This window comes from Equus asinus, chromosome 11 (genome assembly GCF_041296235.1).
Source record: "Equus asinus isolate D_3611 breed Donkey chromosome 11, EquAss-T2T_v2, whole genome shotgun sequence".
Lineage (NCBI taxonomy): Eukaryota > Metazoa > Chordata > Mammalia > Perissodactyla > Equidae > Equus > Equus asinus.
This window is the reverse complement of record NC_091800.1, coordinates 4,381,132-4,401,760: the sequence shown is the minus strand read 5'-3', so window position 1 is coordinate 4,401,760 and position 20,629 is coordinate 4,381,132. Positions and strand designations below refer to the sequence as shown.

The window sequence follows — 20,629 nt, the reverse complement described above, 5'->3', positions numbered from 1 at the left end:
TTCCAGCACATGGCTGCTGACCTCTCCAGGTTCCCCTTTCCAGCTTGGCTACCCAACAAAGCCTGAGCCTCACTTTCTCTGGAAGGTCCTGATTCATTCTGGGCCAGGTGCCCTTCTCTGAACTGTCAGCTGTGGCCACAGGAGACAGGAACCGGATGCTTCTAGAGCTGATAGCTCCAGACTGCCCTGGGAGACCGGATGCCTCTAGAGCTGATAGCTCCAGACTGCCCTGGGGGACCGAATGCCTCTAGAGCTATCTGATAGCTCCGGACTGCCTTGTTCATCAAGCCTAAGATCCTTCCTTCCAATTTAAGTACAACTGGAAAGTAATTTTATCTAATTAAATTCATGAAAGTACTGTTGGCAAACTTCAGATTACAGCCAATGGAAAAATACAGGCCTGGCATATTGTGGAGACGAGTTAAAAATCCGAGAAGAAATAATTGACAAGTAAAATGACAAGATGCTTCAGAGGCTTAGCTTTCAGGACAGTAAAGATTACCCTCTTTTATGATTGTGCCTTGCAAGTCAAATATGAAGACTTCACATTGTGCTCTCATTTTAAAATTGTCACTAAAACAAAACTTTGTTTATTCTTTGTTCTAGGAATTACTGTGTAGTTATAATTTCTGCTAAATATGGTGTAAAATAAGTTATTTTTAAGATCTTTAGTTTTATTTTTCACGGTAAAGCTATAGTCACCCTTATATATGATGATGACTCTCAAATGTCTGTCAACTTTGTTTCCCTATTTAAAATACCACAGTTATATGTATGTAAATCCACAGAATGGATGTGACTGCTTGAGGAGGGAGGGGGTGTATTCAAAGAGTACTAAGGGCTGAATCCAGAAGTTCCACTAACTTTAGAAGATGGAAAGAGGCAGAGCAGTCTAGCAAAGGAGACTGAGAAGAGGCCAATGAAGTAGGAAAAAAAATATTTCAAGAAGAGTGATCAATTCTGTCAGTATTGCTGAGAATCCAAGTAAAAGGACAGAACTGACCACTGGGCTTGGCAAAAATGATGTTATTGACAGCACTAATTTTGATGGACTGCTAGGAATAGAAGTCTGAAGTGGACTGAAGAGAATAAAGCTGAGGAAGCAAAGAATGGATTGAGACAGCTCTTGTGATGAATTTTGCTGAAGGGAGGAAATGGTGTTGCAGCTAGAGAAGGATATGGAGCAAAAATGGCTTTTTTTAAAAAAAAAAGATGGGAAATGTTACATTAAGCATTTCTGATTGCCTGGTAGCGCTCTCCACTTGTTTTGTGATGGCCTCTCAAATTCAGTTTATCCAAAATTTCTCTTTCCCTGACCCTTACCACTTTCCTATGATCTTAAGTTTCTGTTACTTAGAACTGTTTCTAGCTTATCAAGTTCAAATGTTAGGATCTTTCAAGCATGTCTCTCCTTGCTTAAAATCCTTCAGTGTCTTCCCATTGCTCCTCAAATGAAATCCGAGATCCATAAGAGGACCTACATAACTCTGTATAATTTGTCCCTGGGTTACTTCTCCCTCTTTTCTTCTAACTTGTGCTGTAGCACACTAGTCATCTTTTTCTTCCTTTCTTTCCTGCCTCAGGGCTTCACGCGTACTGCTCTCTGCCTAGAGTACTTTTTCCCACCCACTCTGCTTAAGTAACTCTCCCTCTCATCTTTATGCTGTAGATACACATTTTTGTCTGCCCACCACTATTGCCCCTTTACAGGAAAACAATATTCTGATTTGCCTTGAAGAAGTCATAGTCCAGCTCCCAGCTTAACCAAGCAGCATCAGTCCCTGACGACACCAGTCAGTCAAGTCAATGAAAGCCAATGCTGGGACTGGGAGCAGCACTTCCCTGGATATACAGAGACGTACACCTGGAGCTGCTGGCTACCCTCTTGCCACCTCCAAGGGAGAACCTGCCTGAGAATGGAGCCAGCACACACAAGCCCTATCGAGAGCAAGTGAGTTGAGCTGTGAGAACTTTCAGCCCAGTGATCCAGACGGGCCTGAAGCCAGCTGGCTCTAACTCGAGACCTTTCAATTAAATGATTCATGATTTTTGAAATCATTCAAAGAATGATTCATTAATGTGCTTAAGCTAGCTGGAGCTTTCTTGTTATTTGAAACTCTTAAGAGTCTTGGTTTATCCCCTTCAGGTCTGAGATTCATCATTTTATCAGACTTTACCTGTTTTCCCAGGCTAAAAGAAGTCCTCTCTCTCAGTTCTTTCTCAGCACCCTATTCTCATCCTTCATATAACATGGTAGAATTTGTAATAAAATATTTGAATGTACATTAGTGTTTGTCTCCCCCACCGGACCATAAGTTCATTGAGGGCAGGGATCTTCTTGGTTCTTTACGCTGGTACCTAGCAATTTAAAATATTTATTGAATGATTTAGTGATAACATCACACACTTACTGAGGTCTTACTATGCTAGGCACAGTTATAAAAACATTTACTGAGTTATTTCTTAGTACCTACTTTGTAAGAGTTAAGCTATCATCCCGATTTTTCAGATTAGGAGATTGTGGCTTTAATGATTGATTTTCCTCTCCCACGTCCCATTTCCCACCCCAAATCTTACTGATGGCCTCTAACATCTCTGGGATGTGTCCCCTCCCCTCTACCACCATCTCAATTCTCACCTAGATTATTCCAACAGCATCTGACATTCCTCTTTCTCCTGAACTCCAGGCAAAATTAGTACATAATGAGTGCTCCCTTGATTGTATGAGTTCCCATTTCCACTTCCATGCCTTTGTTCATGCTGTACCCTTTATCAGGAGTATAAACCCAACCCCTCTTTTAGGAGTTGAAGCAGGCCAAACGCCATCTCCAGTAGCAACCGTTTCTCGCAACACTTTCCTAACTACCTTTTATCATCAGTATTTACACCTTCTTTCATTACTAGACATTGTAGGACTGAGGAAGGATCTGTATTTGTGTCAGATTTCTCTGTGTATCACCAGGCCCACAGTACCTGCTGAGAGGCAGTCATTAAATCTATTTTATTCTCTGGCAAAGTAGTGGAAAGTGTGAGAAGAGTTCGAGTAATTGGGCACACTACAAATTCTGACAATTTCCAATAATTACTCTGGAATTTACACACATTTTGGAAATGTTTCAGGAGGTTCACCTTATTCATAATTTAAACTGCTTTAACTTCATCAAATACCATCTGAAGTTTTGTTAGGAGTTGGTTGTAACTGGGCTGGCCTGCCAGCCTGGGTAGGGTAGGAAATTCTGAACAACTAAAGGCACAAAGTGAGGGGCTACAAATGCCTTTTTTCTTCTTTTAAAATAGCTATTTATTGAACATTCACTATCCACCAGGCATTCCTCTAAGCACCATTTCATTGGCTTCTCCCAACAGTCTGATGAGGTAGGTATGTAGTAACACCTTTATACAATAAATTCTGCCTAACATTCCCAGGCTGAAGGGAATTTTTAGTATTAGAATTATTAGTATTTAGGTAGTATTAACTAGTACTAAGTATTAAAATTGCTTTTTAGGTTTTAGCTTATGGGGGGAAAAACCCATGACTTTGTCTTTATAGACTAGTTACCCAGTCATGATGAATCCCTTCTAACAGAATAAACATACTTCCTTCAACTTTACTCCATTTCAGACTCCAAGAAATTAACAGCTATTGGCAAAACCTGTATCTAAGCAATAAAGTACAAATCAGAACATGAAGACATCATTTGGCTGCTCTAATACTCAGTCTGGAAACCATGACCATATCATTTCTTTAAAAGGAGGTGTTTTGGTTTGTACAAAAACAAACAGGTCCACGTACTGTACCTTGACTGTACCTTGTCAGAAATTTACAATGCACAGGATAACTTCACTGTAAGAGCTGTAACAGTGTAGTGTGGGTTGAGGTCAAAAGAAACTATGAAAGAATTATTTTTGGAAACGTATGTTCCCACTACTCTACTGTCGGCTATCTAGGTTCATATGCCTCACTTGTGAGCTGCTGTTTAAAGCAGGTCTCAATTTCAAATGTAAGTGGAAACTATAGTCATAGTATCTCAGTTGTAAAGGTCAAATGAGAGAATGCCTAGTAAAGATCCTTAGCATGGTATTTGGCACAACTAAGCACTCAAATTATAATTATTATGATAACCTTAGGTTTAGGGTGTTGACTTCTCAGTTTCACAAAAACCAAGTTTGGAATTTGTGTTTGAATAGAAAGAGGTAGGCTGAGTTCAGCTTTTTATTTAACAGTTTAAATTTTAGAGAATTTTAGACCTAGCCTAACAGTTTAATAGCTTTCCCTTCCCTTCACACCCGCCCCTCACATGCACAAAATTGATATATGAAACATTAGCTGAAGAGCTGGGCCTGTGGCCGAGTGGTTAAGTTCGCGCGCTCTGCTTCAGCAGCCCAGGGTTTCACTGGTTCGAATCCTGGGCGCTGACATGGCACCGCTCATCAGGCCATGCTGAGGTGGCGTCCCACATGCCACAACTAGAAGGACCCACAACTAAAAATACACAACTATGTACCAGGGGGCTTTTGGAGAAAAAAGAAAAAAAAAAGAAACATCACCTGGGCCAATGATTACTATGGGTATGAGAGTTCCGGTTATGTTTTGTAAAATTTAAGTATAAACTTAACGTTGAGACTCCCTATTAAGGATGTGGTAAAAAAACGAAAATACCAAGTTCACGTATGCTGTGAGAAAAATGAAAAGATATTACAGGCAATGCATATGCTATTAACTCACATACTCCAAAGGGAAAATTTCAACTCCAAAATACCTTACAAGCAAGTGAGGCAGTCAGGATACTAAAGCACTGAGCGTGGTAACCATTTATTTCTATTTTATATTTGAGAAGACAGCTCAGTTACTCCAAAGCCATACTTCCCAAAGTCAGAGGTAAATAAGGACCAAGTAAGTCTTTTGATTCTTAACATTATATTCAGTAATAAATTCACTAGGTATTCTTTAACTGTACTTTTGGTGGAAGACTGAAATCTTTAAAAGGAAAAATTCCATGTTGGAACCAAGCAAATAAACCACTTTATTTCAACTAGGAGAATAACCTGGAATTACAGGAGAGCCCTCACTGTATGAGTTCACACCATTATGAAAAATTGGCTTACGAAGGTCCTGTATTTAGTTCCTGCCTTCTTGATCTGCGTAGTAAATCAATTACTTCCCCACAAATAGGAAGGTAATCATGGCTCCTCTTCTCTAAAATATTAGGTATAAATTAATTTTAAGACTTAAAGAACTCAAGCTTATCTAGTCTGAATGAAGAAAGAATCTAAGGGTTTGGAGTAAAACACAGGGTACGAGGCACTAGGCGAGATTCCAGGCTTGTCTCTGCCACCTGCTGACTGACTTTGCAACAGGGACCCAATTCCACAGAATCATTTTAGATTTTAAAAGGCTGCTTTTGTAAGATAAAACTGCAATTTTGCTTTGAAAATCACTGCTAGAACATACATATTTTTACATTTTGGAATACACATTTTTAATTTTCTACTGTAATAGACTAAAGGTAATTAGGTCTATCACATACTGTCATACTCTACAAACATCAAAATGAGAATGTAATAGTGCCACGGAAGATATGGTCCCAGTTTTGACTGAACTCCACTTTACGGCTAATAGCTAACATTTGTTTCTTACACGTCAGGCACTATTCTAAGCCCTTTGCAAATATTTAATCCTCACAATCCTAAGGACTGCTATCTCCATTTTACAAATTAAAAAAACAAACAGATTCAAGTAACTTGTCCAAGGTTGAAGAGATACAGGTGCAACCGGATTTCAACGTTTGGCCTAACTGGTTTTAACCGCTACGCATACTGCCTCTCAAATCAGATGTCAGATACAAACCAGACCCTGCACTTAACGGGAGGGGTGCATATCCCCTACTGACTCACCTTGACCTCATCCCTGGCTCTTCTCCCTTGGTCTTAAGTTCCTCTTTCGTCCCTCCCTCCATTTTCAGATCTTCTTCAAGGTCAACTTTCCACCCTCACCCTAAGTTCTAACTCTTGTTTCCTCTATACTGCTTCCTGTCCTCAAGATGCCATGTTCTCTCCATTTTTGAAACCTAAAAAGCCCTCACTGTGGCAGCAGTTCTCCTTTTCTCTTTTTATGTCACTGTACTTTGATTCAGGCAGGCCAATCTCTTCAAACAGACAGCTTCTTCAACCTGCCTTGGCTCACAGTATTCTAAAATGCCTCTGCTGCCACGCTACCTCACTCATACAGGTCCTTTTTCTAACTGCATACAATCGTCCGGGTCACGAACTCTATTTAATATAATCCCCATGGCTTTCTTGTTCTGCCCCATTTGGGCTTAAACATACCATCCTCCACTACTCAGCTACCCCAAATACTAAATGAAACCCTGTTCCCATGCATCCATTAATTTTCACACTCAGGTGAATTGCACACATATATTTAACAATACAGTTTTACATAGAAGGCTAAGAGCACTTTTCTTCATATTTTACAGAAGGACTTGAAACATATGGACTTTCTATTAATTTTCATACCATAGCACAGCCAAATCTAACTCCTAAATAGATGCATTACAATTTGTTTAAAGGCTTAATGGCAACAATGAGGGGAAGAAAAAAGCATAAGTTTATTTTACATAACTGAATGAAAAATAAATTCAAGAAATAGTAAATAAAATTTAATATGGTCTCATGCGCCCTGAAGGAGGTGGTGCCCGATTTGGAGGGGTAATTGCTATGTCCAAATAATCTCCTATTTGGAACTTCTGCGACTGCAGGGTCATGGAATCGTCAGTCCCCTTTCTCCCAGACATGGTGCTGCCAATCTCCTTTACTCTGCAGAAAAGGAGATCAACTATTAATGGATCACAAATCAATGCAACTTAATATGTACTACAAAGTGAATATGGGACTGGATTTGGTCCATTATCTTATGGGACAGTTAAAAATTTAAGTACTATATTAAGCCAAACCAGATATTAATACAAATCTATATTCCCCCCACTAAAGAGATTCATTAAAGGGGTTATCCCTATCAGTTAAAACATATCAAAACCAAAAAGAGATTATAGGAATTAAAAACAAAAAGTTACTTACCGATAGCCAGGTCTTTTAAGATCCGTAAAAACAATTGCAAAATTGAAGTGTGTGCCCTTCTTTCTAGCTTCTGGGTAGACTTCTTTTACTAAACTAGTCAGTTCTTTCAAGGTTGCATCCATCCTGAATTTTTTTTAAAAAAGATAGTACATTTGATTAATCAGCAATAATATAACAAGGATATTGACATACAACGAGTTATTTATATGTGTCTGAACTACAACTTATGTTAGAAACTGTCCAGGTCTTATACTTGAGTTAATTTTAAAGCACCTAATATTACTATTTGCCCTCAAATACTCCCCCCCTTACCAGCCTCAATGTCTGAAATCGTGATGAATTTAAAGTTTAGCATGTCAGTATGTTGAAAGGGACTTCAGAATTACATATGTTATCTTTTGTTGCTATGTAACATCTTATCGGCCTAGTCATTTACCCCTTCAAAGTTAACTAGTCCAAACACTTAAAAGAACTGTATTTCATTATTTCTAAGACACATACTTTTCCACATTTTAGCTTCTCTGAAATTAGAATGCATCTTAGAATCAATGTGATAGGAAAGCATTTTCATAAAGATGTGCCGTATCTTTCCTTTCTAAGATGGAATCTTATGATGAGTTTCACAATAGATGGGTGTCCTAAAGCTAACGAAACATTAAATTTTCTCAAGACCAAACATAGTCTCCTTTCAAAATATATATTCCTGCCCTGCAAATACTTATTTCAACTCAGAACTTAAGATAGTCCTTTGAGCTAATATGGCACAATCTGGAAAAATCTTTTAAAAGATAAGCATCTTGGAAACAGTAACAAACCAGTATAAATTTTTACATTGATTTCTTTTATGACAACAGGGAAAAAGAAATAGATGACTTGGAACTTGAAGGAGCACTGCCTATAAGGTGCTACAATATGACACAAGGATACCAGGCACTCATGAAGAATGAGAACTCCACTGTATACCATCGAGCAGGGAATCAAATGCCCAAGAGGCCATTTAGTTTTAACTCTGCACCCCATATACAAATCTCCACCAAATCATACTCAAGTAAAACTAGGGCTTCAACTGCTACCACCATTTTACTGAGAGTAAAAATATCCAGGATGACCACATCATCTTCCGTTCCCTACTGCTGCTGAATCTTTCTAAATATGCTGGTAACAGATTCAACAGTATTCCCCCCAAAACATGCCCTTCCTCCCCTATTACCATCAAAACTACCATCACCCACTTAGTTGCCCACGTCATAAACCTAAGCATTGTTAACTTCCTTCCACCTCCATCCCGTCGTTTCTACCTCCCATACAGATCAAATCTTTTTTTCTCCATCCCCTCCATCACTGCTTTATTTTAGCCTCTTATTTAACTGTATATGTTGCCTTCAACTCATCTCCATCTCAGTTTTTTAAAGTTCCTGTTTTTGCACAAAACAAATATGCCAAGTAAAACCTGTTACCACCTCCCAGGGAGGAGTCCAACTGTGTAGAGGATAGCAAAGAACAATGCCTCCTACCAGGAGCAGCAGTCCCAGGATGCCAGCCTACTGCATGGTTGCAGGTGCTGGGGTTGCCAAGAAAGACATGACTCACTCAGGCACTGGATGGAACAACGCTTTACTTGCAGCGAGCAGGGTCAGCTTCAACAGTGAGTGTGGGTCCCCCACTGCCAGCAGGCCTCACCCTGCAGCTGATGCACAGACACGTCTGCACTCATTCCCGTTGTGCTGCAGGCGAAAGACCCCCCTTCCCTCCCCACTAGGAATGGATATAGCAGTGGGGTTGGTGAGGTGCCACATGACGCACATGTTTAAGGAAAACAAAGAAGAACATATCAAGCCCAGAACAGGGAAAGATACTCCCAAAGAGCAATGCCCAGTAGAGGCAGTCAGGATTCTCTCTCTCTGTTTTCAAGGAAAAGTTCCAGGCCCAAGGCCACTCAGGTGGGCATGAAAAGGGCAAAAAACTGCACATGACTGTCTTTCTCAACTTGATACGTATTCATTACTTAAACAAGGGAAAAGCCATATCCAAGAATTCAACAAATTATTTCACCAACCAGAAATAACCAGTGATGCTAACATCCCTCTAGGCATCTTTTAATGCATACACAGTGCTACAGAAGAAAATAGTCTTAATATTATCAAGCATGTTATACATGCTGAGACTATAATACAAAAATGTAACTCACACTTCAAACATTATACATATTTTTAACAAAAATTAATTTTACTTGAAATTTAACAGAAGAAAAACTAAAGTGAAATTGAAGGAATTCTTAAAGTTTCAGATATTCACATTGTTACTCTTCCTCTCACCTTCTAGTTTTGCAGCTAATTTTTACTTTGTCAGAGTTCATATTCTGTTCTGTAACAATTACCCTGGTTATTTTAACTTTGTCCTCACTCATCTCCAGTGTTGGCATGAGGTCTGAGGCCAGAATGATTTTTTAAATCTGTTTGGAGGTGTTTTTTTTCACCTGATATTCTGAGATGTTTATTCTATATCAATTATTCCCTCGTACACAGTATAGACTTATGAGGTGTACGAGAAAGGATTCTTTCTTCCTCTCTAAACAAATTGCCAAGTGTTGCTTTCTGACAACTAGTCTAAAGCTTGAATACACAGGTGAAGAACACAAGAGCTCCCTTCAGGCTGAACTCTTTTCTGGGTGACTGTTAGGGTCAGTTTTGTGTCAATTTGGCAAAGCTACAGCCCCTGGTTATTCAATCAAATGCTAAGGCAGGTATTGTGTATGGTACTTTGTGGGTGGGATTAAACTCTATAATCAGTTGACTTTAAATTAAGGAGATTATCCTAGATAATAAGTAAACCTCACCCAATCAATTTGAGTCAGTCTGATTCAATCAGTTGAAAAGGCTTCATGAGCACAGCTGAGCCTTTCCTGAAGAAATTCTGGCTATAGCCAGCAGCTTTAGCTCATGCTTGAGAGTTCCAGCCTGCCCTTCCTGATAGCCTGCCCTACAGATTAGGGACTTAGGTGCCTAGGCAGCCCCACAATTGTGTAAACCAATTCTCTGCAATAAATCTCTTATAATATATATCTCCTACTGATTCTTTTTTTCTGGTTGAACCTTGCTACAGCGACCTACGTCATTATCTTCCAGTAACCTGTTTAATGACCACCCAAGTGCAGGAGATATACCACTCCTGTGGTATGTGGCTTGTTCCCCCAACTGCACACAGTGCCTTGGACTTTGGCAAACTGACTTTGCTTCTGCTGGGCTGGACTTCCACTCCTTTTCCCTGACTTGTCTTGGGGCTGCCTACTTTAGCCCCTCAGGCTACTTCTACAAATTGAGAATTCACAAGATTTGTTCACTAATCTTCCCTCCTCACTGCTCCTGGGAGTGGGAGCAGGGCTCTGTGCTACCCCCACACCAACCATCAAGTCTTTCAGAGTCTTTGTCTTCTTTAGCCACCATTCTGAGGTACAACATAAGGCTGTCTTTCCTTGTTTGCTTGCAGTTTATGGACAGCACAGTTTAGGAGAGGATTTTTTTGTAATTTTTTTTTTCTTGATTGGGAGTAAAGGGTCTGTGGAACAATCTCACCCTGCCATCTTCACCCTAAAGTCTTAGTATTTATTCATCTGCTTCCTCCATTCAACTGAGCTTACTACAGTATAGGAAGGGGCAGTGCCCTCTCTACTTTGTACTTTCAGGGTCTTAAGCACAGCACCTGGCAAATAGGAACTCTCATTTGTTGGAGGAAATATACACCTTAATCTCTGAACAGAGGTGTTCCCATCAATCCATTAACAACAGTTCTTCCCTATAAGTTAAATCAACCTTCCTGGAACTTTTATCCCGGAATGATACTGAATTAGAATCTTACTATTACATACATTTAACAAGCACCTCCAGAAAGACAAATAAGGTCCCAATCTTTAAAGAACTGAGTTCGAGTATACTGGGCTTCCAGTTTAAAATCACACACCTTTTTGGGAATGTAAAATGCTGTGTGAAAATAGCGGTTCCTTGAAAAGTTAAACAGAATGACGGTAGGATTCAGCAATCCCATTTCTGGGAATATACCCAAAAGAAGTGAAAGCAGGGACTCAGACACATGTACACCCATGTTCATAGCAGCCTTCTTCACAATAGCCCAAAGGTGGCAACAACCCCCAAGTGCCCATCAACAGATTCATGGACGAACAAAATGTGCTATGTCCACACAATGAACTATTATTCAGCCATAAAAAAGAACGAAGTTCTGACACATGCTACAACATGGATGAAGCTTGGAAACATCATACTCAATGAAACAGGCCAGACACAAAAGGACAGTAATTGTATGAATCCACTTATACAAAATACCTAGGATAAAATTCATAGGAATGGGGAGTTACTGTGCAACAGAATTTCTGTTGTGGAGGGGAATGAAAAAGTTTTGGAAATAGATAATGGCAATGGTTGCACAATGTGAATATATTTAATACCACCAAATCGTACAGTTAAAAAGGCAAATGTTATATATATATTTTACCACGACAGACATATTTTAAAAAATTATACACCTTTTCCTGCTACTAAAACGACATTATGATGTCAAACCAAGGCATTACATGCAGCTTGCTGCACCTAACGGTCCTGCTCAGACTTGAGGGTAGGGAAGGTACACATAAGACAGACATTCGGGGGCAGGTCTTCACTAAACACACATCAAAAGCTTATCCATTAAGCACCAGATGAGAAATCACTCGGTTTTTGTTTCTGATGCTATAGCACCGAAGGCGTCATATTACGTGGAAATGCTCTTCAAGGATAACTACTACCACCCAACAGCATCACTCCCCCCACCATGTTATTCTAGTACCATTTACCCAACCAGGAGCCCCTTAAGGGCGGCTACCGCATTTTAATTACCTACCTATCACTTTTGTACCCAGCAGCCGTAACAGTGATAGCAATCTTGGGTCTGTCAGTTCTTTACAACCCAAAAGTTTAAATACTAAACGTTAAAAGAATTACAAAGCAGGCAAATCCCCGTCTACCTAACAGCTAAAACCTCTAACTTTCTGAGAGCTGCCGCAAAAGCCCCGAGCGGGAGAGACAGTGAAGACGAGGACAAGCGTCCCCGGCAAGGGCAGCGGCCCGCCCGCGGCCTCACCAAGTGTAGATCTGCAGCTCGCTGGACGGCACGTTTCCGCGGGAGAACTCGTCCATTCGGTGGTGGCGGCCGTTATTGGTGGTGAACACACGCAGCAGCAGCGGGCATGTCTGGCGGAGAGAAGAGGAAGGGAAAGGGCAGGAGTTAAAGAAAGCGAGTCCGGAGCTCGCTTCCCTTCCGGAGGCGTCGCGGCCTCCGAGCCGCCCTGGGAGCAAAAAGCCCGCCGCCTTCAGCGCACCGGCCCCGTCGGGCCCACCACCATCTCCTTCCGGACCCCACACCTTCTCCCGATCGATCGGCTTTTCCGGCTCCTTCTTAATTTCCTCCTGAGTAACGCGCGACTCCACCGCCATCTTCCTCCTACGGCCCGCGAGACGCTCGCTCTGACCTCCGACCCCCGCAGCTAACATGAGAACGAAGCCTCTCGCGAGGAGAAACTCGAGGCTTTATAGAGGACCAAGGGTGGGGGCGGGGCGTTCCCTAGCGCAGGCGCAATTCATTGTCTGGCGCGTGGCCCCTGGCCCGGCCGCGCCTGCGTGTTGCGTCCTCAGGGAAAAGGCGGGCACTGGCGCCCACGGGGCGGAGCCTCAGAGGGAGGTGCCTGCTGTCGTTCGGTGGTCCCTGTTGCCGCGGTGTTTGTTCCCTGAAACATTCACAGGCCAGATTAGGTTACAGTGGCGTGTTCACACGAAATGATGAAAACTTAATGAACACAAAACAGTACGGAAGGTGAGTGAACAAGCAAAACCATGACTTTTCAGCAAGATAGCCGCCTCTTCTCTGGTGAAGGAGTGAGAAGCGCGCGCGGCCGCGGCCACCGGCCGTCTGGTCGGGAGAAGGGGGAGGGGACTCTCCACACCACACGCGATTGCAGGCGCCTCAGGGACGGAAGGGCCACCGGCAAAGCTAGGACTGCCTGGAACTAACTCACGGAACTGTCTTCGCGACGGCTGGGTCGGAATGCCTGAAACGAAAAGCGCTAACCAGAAAAGAGTGATAAAGTTGATATGTTAAAATTGAAGAGAAAAGCTGACCTTCAAAATACCATCATAAAGAGAGAAAAAAGTAAACCACAGACTGGGAGAAGAGATCTGTGATGCGTGTCATGGGCAAAAGCTAGTGTCCAGGATATACCAGAACTTCCAAAGAAAATGCGGACAGCCCAACAGAAAAATGGGGAAGAGAGGTGAACAGGTGCTTGTGAAACGAAGAAATCCAAATAGCCAATAAACGCGTATGTGCCCAGGCTCGGTACTAGCCAGGGAACACGTTTAAATCACAGTGATTGGCTTTAACCAAACCACACCCGCTAGCTTGGCAAAAATTAGAAACTCTGACATCAACAATTTTTGGTAGACTAATGGGAATTCTCTAATACTCGAGGGGAGAGCACAAATTGGTATACCCACTTTGGAAAGTAGTTTTGGATTATTTAGCAAAGTTAAAGATATGTATAATTTGGACTTAACACTTCTACTCCTCTAGAGAAAATCTTGCTCAGGTATATCCAGAGAGGTTACAAGAATGTTCTCAACAGTATTGTTCATAAGAACAGAAATCTGGAAACAACGCAAGTGTCCATCAAGGGTACAATCGTTCAGTGAATTGTGGTATACTATACAGCAACAAGTCTACCAAACAGCTGTGGAATACTATACAGTGACAGAAATGAACAAACTACAGATATGTGAAACCACAACCAGGTGAAACAACATGAAGTTCACAAACATGATGAGTGTAAGAAACCAAAGACAAAAGAATATCTACCACGTGAATCCATTTTTATAACATTCAAAAGCAGGCAATGCTAAACTATATTGTGCAGGATACATTCCCAGGTGATAAAACTATAAAAAGCAAAATGATGAAGTAATTACCAAAAAAGTCAGAATGATAATTACCTCTGAGAACAGAAGGGGATCGAGACCAGGGAGGGGCAAAGGAGGTACTTCTGGAGCGTTGGCAGCATTGTTTTTTTTGACCTAGTTGGTGGTAACACAGTCTTTGATTTTAAATTATTCTTTTGACAATAAATTTATGTTTTACACACTCTTCTGTGTGAATACTGTATCTTCCTATTTTAAAAACTAGCACCTGAAAGAAAAAAAGAATGCCTGTGAATCAATACCAGCCCTCATGGTCTAGTGGTTAAGATCCGGTGCTCTCATCACTGTGGCCCAGCTTTGTTTTCCCAGTCAGGGAACCACATCACCGGTGTGTCATGGTGCAGAGGCTGTGTGTTGCTGTGATGTTGCAAGTTAGGCCACTGGTATTTCAAATACCAGAAGGGTCACCCATGGTGGACAGCTTTCAGTTTCCACCCACTTCTGAAAAATCTGGCCATGAAAACCCTATGAATAGCAGTGGAATATTGCTGATAGAGCAATGGAGGGTGAGAGGATAGCACAAAAAGACCAGGCAGGGTTCTGCTCTGCTGTCCACAGGGTCGCTGGGGTTGAAGTGGACACGATGGCACTAACAACAACAAATGAATCAATAAGAAAAAGGCAAACAACCCAATAGAAAAATGAAGAGGCATGATAGGCATTTCACAGAGGAAAAACTACAAGTTACGTGTAAACAGGAAGGATACCAAACCTCACGAATAATCCTAGAAATGCACTTTTAAACCATGTTAGATAACATTTCACTCTACAGTACTAGATTGGCCGAAACACAAAAGTCTGACAACCAAGTGCTGGCAAGAACAGAGACTTCTTACAGATTACTCTCATCCACTTTGGAAAAATTGGCATTATGCAGAAAAGCTGGATATATGTGCACACCTTAAGACCTAGCTATTCCACTCCTATTTGTATTCCTCTGAGAAACTGTTACACATGAGCACCAGGCAACAGGTTGAGTAATGTTGTAACATCTTTATTCATAATACCTAGAAACAACCTGAATGTCTACCAAGAGTATATTCATAAAAAGAAACACCCTGAAGACTTGGACGCAAAGACTAAAATATGGGTTTTTTTTTTAAAGATTTTATGTTTTCCCTTTTTCTCCCCAAAGCACCCTGGTACATAGTTGTATACTCTTAGTTGTGGGTCCTTCTAGAAGGTTTGATGAGCAGTGCCATGTCCGCACCCAGGATTCGAACTGATGAAACACTGGGTCGCCTGCAGCAGAGCGCGGGCACTTAACCACTGGGCCCCTAAAATATGGTTTTTTTAAAAGCTAGAATTAAAAAAACAAGTCATAGAAGAATGTATACAATAGGATTCAACTTATGGAAAGTTCAAAAATAGGAACCTGCAAACCCCCCCGCCCCAAATATTGTTTAGGGAAACAAACACAAGCAGCAAAACTATAAAGAGAAGCAAGGGAATGATTAACATAAATTCATGGTAGTGTTACCTTTAAAAGTAATCTTGGGTGATGAAATTCATGGAGAGCATTTAGAGAGCTTCTAAGGTACTAGTACTGTACTCGTTCTCACTAAGAGGGGTGTGGGTTTTCATTCTTTACAGGCATACCTCAGAGACGTTACAAGTTCTGTTCCAGACCACCACAATAAAGCAAATATTGCAATAAAGTGAATCACACGAATTTTTTGGTTTCCCAGTGTATGTAAAAGTTATGTTTCCACTATACTATAGTCTAAGTGTGCAATAGCATTATGTCTAAAAAACCAATGTAGTATCTTAATTAAAAAATACGTTATTGCTAAAAAATGCTAGCCATCATCTGAGCCTACAGTGAGTTGTAATCTTTTTGCTCATGGAGGGTCTTGTAAAAAATGCAATATCTGCAAAGTGCAATAAAATGAGGTATGCCTGTACACTGTAGATACATTTTAGATACTCTCTCGTGTGTGTGATTTAGATCACTGTTAAAAAAAAAAGTTTTTAACTGCTTAGGGATGGGAGCTTGCATGTCATCAGTATTCAGTTTTTTAAAAAGATGATATTTAAATTTTCCACACAGTTCTGTGATCCTAATAAGTCTTTTCCAAAACCTCCATAGTGTAAAAATACAGACACATGAGGGCACTCTAGTCAACCAATTCAAGGGAAAACATTGAAACTGAAAATGAAGTACCTCACAACCTTTTATTGGTTATATTGGGGAGGTTTAGTTTCTTATATGTAAGCTGTCATTTCAGACATTTCCAAATGACAAGCTCTCATCAAAACTGAGTTTTCCAATACCTTGGGGCAGTGGAACTGCAGTATGTTTTAGAATAGTGGTTAAGGTAGCTTTTTGACCTCCTTCAATCCACCTACTTAGCCTTCTAGGTCCAGGTCTGAACACAAATTATAATATTTAAGCATATGCATCCTTTCTCTTTAAAATTTACACAAACAAGTATTACATTTCTAGGTATATACCCAAAAGAATTGAAAACAAGAACTCAAATAGATATTTGAACACCAATATTCATAGCATCATTATTCACAATAGCCAAAAAGTGGAAACAACCCAAGTGTCTGTCAACATATGAATAGATATAAATACAGTGGAATATTATTCAGCCTTAAAAAGGAATGAAGAACTGAAACATGCCAACACAGGGAGGAACCTTGAAAACATTATTCCAAGTGAAATAAGCCAGACACAAAAGAGCAAATATTGTATGATTCCACTCATGAGGCACCTATGATAGGCAGATTTATAGAGGCAGAAAGTAGAATAGAGGTTACCTGGTCTGGGGGCGGGGGGTGTGATAGGAGTGGGGAGTTATTATTTAATGGTACGGAGTTTCTGTTTGGGACAATGAAGAAATTCTGGAGACGGATGGTGGTGATGGTTGCACAACACTCTGAATATACCTACTGCCACTGAATTGTGCACCTAAAAATAGTTAAAATCATAAATTTTGTTATGCATATTTCACCACAATGCAATTTTTTTAAAAGAGTGAACATTTGAGGTATGTTAAAATAAATCATCAAACTTTCTCCACCTTTCTTTTTCTCTTTTTTATATATTCTGGCATTTTGAATTGGGGGAAAGGTAGATTATCCCAATTAAAATCAGAAATATGTAATGGGAAATTTTACAGAATATGCCTCAGTCAGTCACTACAGTTCCGTAGCTTTTTCTGCTGCTGAGAGTAAGGCTTTCTGATGGCAGGAAAATAGATATTCCTGAACATGTACAAAATGTCTTTCTGGAAGAGATTAAATAGAATATGTTTTTCGTAGGATTTTCTGACTCTTTTTATAAAAGTTGTGGATTGTAAATTTGAACCTCTCTGGGGGTTTATTAAAGCTTTTCAAATTCCTAAAATGAGCTTCTTTCCTTTAGGTGCATCTGTGGGAGACCGGGTATATGGCATTTATAAGCACAATATTTATTTCTGTGGTTCTATTTCTGAAAGAAGCGTATGTAAACACTCAGTAAAGCATCTACTTGTTACCAAGAATAGAAAAAATATATAACTTTCCATAACCATTCCTAGAAGAATTAAGCCTGGAGACAGTATAATTATTACTTAGAAGATAGGTTGTTTTATATTACCCTAAAAACTGTATTTTTACAAATAAGCATATATGTGTGTTTGGTATTAGCAGTACAAGCATTAGTGAACCAGTGCTGCCATGAACCAGTCTTGATACTCCTAACTGGTCTTGCTGTGTCACCCTACAGTCGGTCTTCACATTACAGCTGGAGGGGTCGTGTTTTTAAAGGCTGCTCCCGCTGAAATTCACTGTGAGGTAAGGGGTCTGGGAGGCCATTTTTTAACTAGCTTCTCCAGTTGTTCTGAGAACCATCTCATTTAGAGTACATATTAAGCCAATGGGACAGAATGAGGGATCACATTGGCTTTTCAGGGAGTTGAAATATCTCTCATTTTACCCCCTATTTTAAGCATTTGAATGATTAAATTGAAAGTGGTCTTTTTCTGTGTGTATGTGAGGAAGATAGGCCCTGAGCTAACATCTGTGCCAATCCTCTTCTATTTTGTGTGTGGGATGCCTTCACAGCATGGCTTGATGAGCAGTGTGTAGGTCCGTGCCCAGGATCCAAACCTCCTTAAGAGGAGCGTGGGAACTTAACCACTATGCCACCAGGCCAGCCCCTGAAAATGTTTTTTAAACAGACATCTTCTTCCTCAAGAGTCTGCAGAATGTCAACACATATTTACCAGAAGCAAGTTGTAGAAGGCTACTAAAAAGCTTAACTGACGGTTAAAAGCTTAGGCTTTGAAGTTAGATAGATCTTAAATTTAAACTTTAGCTCCATCACTTGCTAACTGGTTAATCTTGAAGCTCTTAACAGCTCTAAGTCACAGATTCCTGATCCATAAGTTAGGTAACGAAATAGTGAATAGCCTGTTATGAGGAATAAATGCATCTAAAATAGCTGGCACAGTGTCTGCTATATACTAAGCACTCAACAAATGTGAGCCATTATAATCATCATCATCACCAGAATCATGTAGATTTGATCTCCTTTCGCAATGAGGCAAGGGGTGAGAATTAAGAGGCTAATTTCCTGTCAATTTTCTCTATTGCCCAAGGATAGCTGATTCCATGAAAACTTCATGAAAAAAATAGCATTGCTGTATAATTATTTAATTATAAATCTTCATCAATTTATTATCATGCACATTCAAATAAAGATGCACTAATCTTCAACCACTGCAGAATACTAAGAGCATGTTTATTCAATTGGGAAAAGAAAAAAGCAGCTGTGGGAATTATTTGGTTTAGGTATTGAACCATAAAATCTGTAAGGAGTGCTTTTTTAGGAGACTTGGGGTGGCTCTTCTGGCCCTGATTCTAAGGTTGCACATGAAGAAAGATCGCCAACAATTTATTAGTTCTTTGGCATTAGACAATGTATGTGGATAGATGTCTTTGTGGTATTGATGTCCACCATGGCATAAATAAAATTTAAGGCCCTGCTTTATATATACCTAACACTAAAATATGTATTAAATGATTAAACACATTTTAAAGTGCTTAGGTAACTATCTCAGTATCATATTCTCACCTTTTAGATTTATGGGTAATAATAATATTAGTTAATATTCATTGATCACTGTATTGATTATCTTTTTATTGCTGTGTAACAATCACCTGAAAACATAGAAGCTTAAGACAACAGACATCTTATTTGGGCCAGGCTCAGCTAGCAGTTCTACCCGTCTCACCTCACTTCCCTCATACAACTGTAGCTACCTGATAGCTCGACCTGAGGGCAGGGGGATTCGATGATCCAGGATGACTTCACTTCCCTGTCTGGATGTTGGTGCTGGCTGTTGGCTGGGCCAGGTGTCTTTAACAGGCTACTCCAGGCTTCTTTACCTCCTAGTATCAGGGTTCCAATAGAGTGAGAGCAGAAGCTGCAAGGCATCTTGAGGACTGGGCTCATTAGCAACACAACTTCATTTTTGCCACATTCTTTTGGTCAAAGCAAGTCACAAGGCCATGCCAAGGATCAAGAAAGTGGAGAAATAGACTTCACTTCTTGGTCAGAGTTGCAGCTAAGACACACTGCAAAGGGACATGTGCACAGGGATGGGAGGAATTTGTGGCCATTTTTTTACTATGTACATGCTAGGCACTTTGCTACACATTTTGTATACATTATATCATTTAGTTTTCACAACTATCCTGTGAGATGTGTATATTATGAAACCTATTTTACAGATGAGAAAACTGAAACACAGAGACGTTATGTAACTTAAAATTTCTAATGAGGGAAATGTTTATTAAGAGTTCTTAATGAAGGGCTGTCCCCGTGGTGGAGTGGTTAAGTTCTCACGCTCTGCTTCCGCAGCCCAGGGTTTCGCTGGTTCGGATGGTGGGCGCATAAATGGCACCGCTTATGAAGCCATGTTGAGGCAGCGTCCCACATGCCACAACTAGAAGGACCACAACTAAAAATATACAACTATGTACTCGGCTTTGGAGAGAGAAAGGAAAAATAAAATCTTTAAAAAAAAAGTTCTTAATGAGTAAAACTATGCTAACGTCAAGTTTAAAAGGATAAAAATATAAATATATATATAAATATAATAAATATAAAAATATATAAAGTAATTCAATTATGTTTTTAAAATATGTACACCCATATACACAAACATCCTAGAAGAAATATTCAAAAATATTAACAAATTCCTCTGAGTTGGAACATAATGGATATTTGTGATTTCCCTCTTTTTCGTATTTTCCACATTCTTCATAATGAGTATATATTTACTTCTAGAAATTAAAAAGTAATGTTTTAAAACGTAAATCTCTACCAAAGCTCACATCAGAAGAAATAGATTATCTGAGTAGACCAATATCAAAGGAATTGAATTCAATAATTAATAACTTTCCACAACAGAAAGCACCAGGCCCATATGGGTTCACTGGTAAATTCTACCAAACATTTAAGGAAGAAATTATACCAATTCTTTACAATCTCTTCCAGAAAATAGAAGCAGAAAGAATACTGCTTAACTCATTCCATGAGG

General features: G+C 40.0%; 1 protein-coding gene across 1 annotated transcript; it reads right to left on the bottom strand.

Moving 5' to 3' along the window:
- Positions 1-4,797: 4,797 nt before the first annotated feature.
- On the bottom strand, positions 4,798-12,693 carry SAP18 (Sin3A associated protein 18). The gene is made up of 4 exons (XM_014837151.3): positions 12,489-12,693; positions 12,208-12,317; positions 7,078-7,200; positions 4,798-6,816 (listed from the first exon to the last, which is right to left on the bottom strand). The coding sequence occupies exons 1-4, from the start codon at positions 12,615-12,617 to the stop codon at positions 6,660-6,662; spliced, it is 519 nt and encodes a 172-aa protein (XP_014692637.1). The 5' UTR covers positions 12,618-12,693; the 3' UTR covers positions 4,798-6,659.
- Between the last annotated feature and the right edge of the window lie 7,936 nt (positions 12,694-20,629).

Excerpts from the sequence above, each read along its gene's own strand:
- SAP18 (XM_014837151.3), bottom strand. The coding sequence starts at position 12,617 with ATGTTAGCTGCGGGGGTCGGAGGTCAGAGCGAGCGTCTCGCGGGCCGT. Across the intron at positions 7,201-12,207 it reads GAGCTGCAGATCTACACTTG|GATGGATGCAACCTTGAAAG; the intron begins GTGAGGCCGCGG and ends AAAAAAATTCAG. Across the intron at positions 6,817-7,077 it reads CTTAAAAGACCTGGCTATCG|AGTAAAGGAGATTGGCAGCA; the intron begins GTAAGTAACTTT and ends CCTTTTCTGCAG.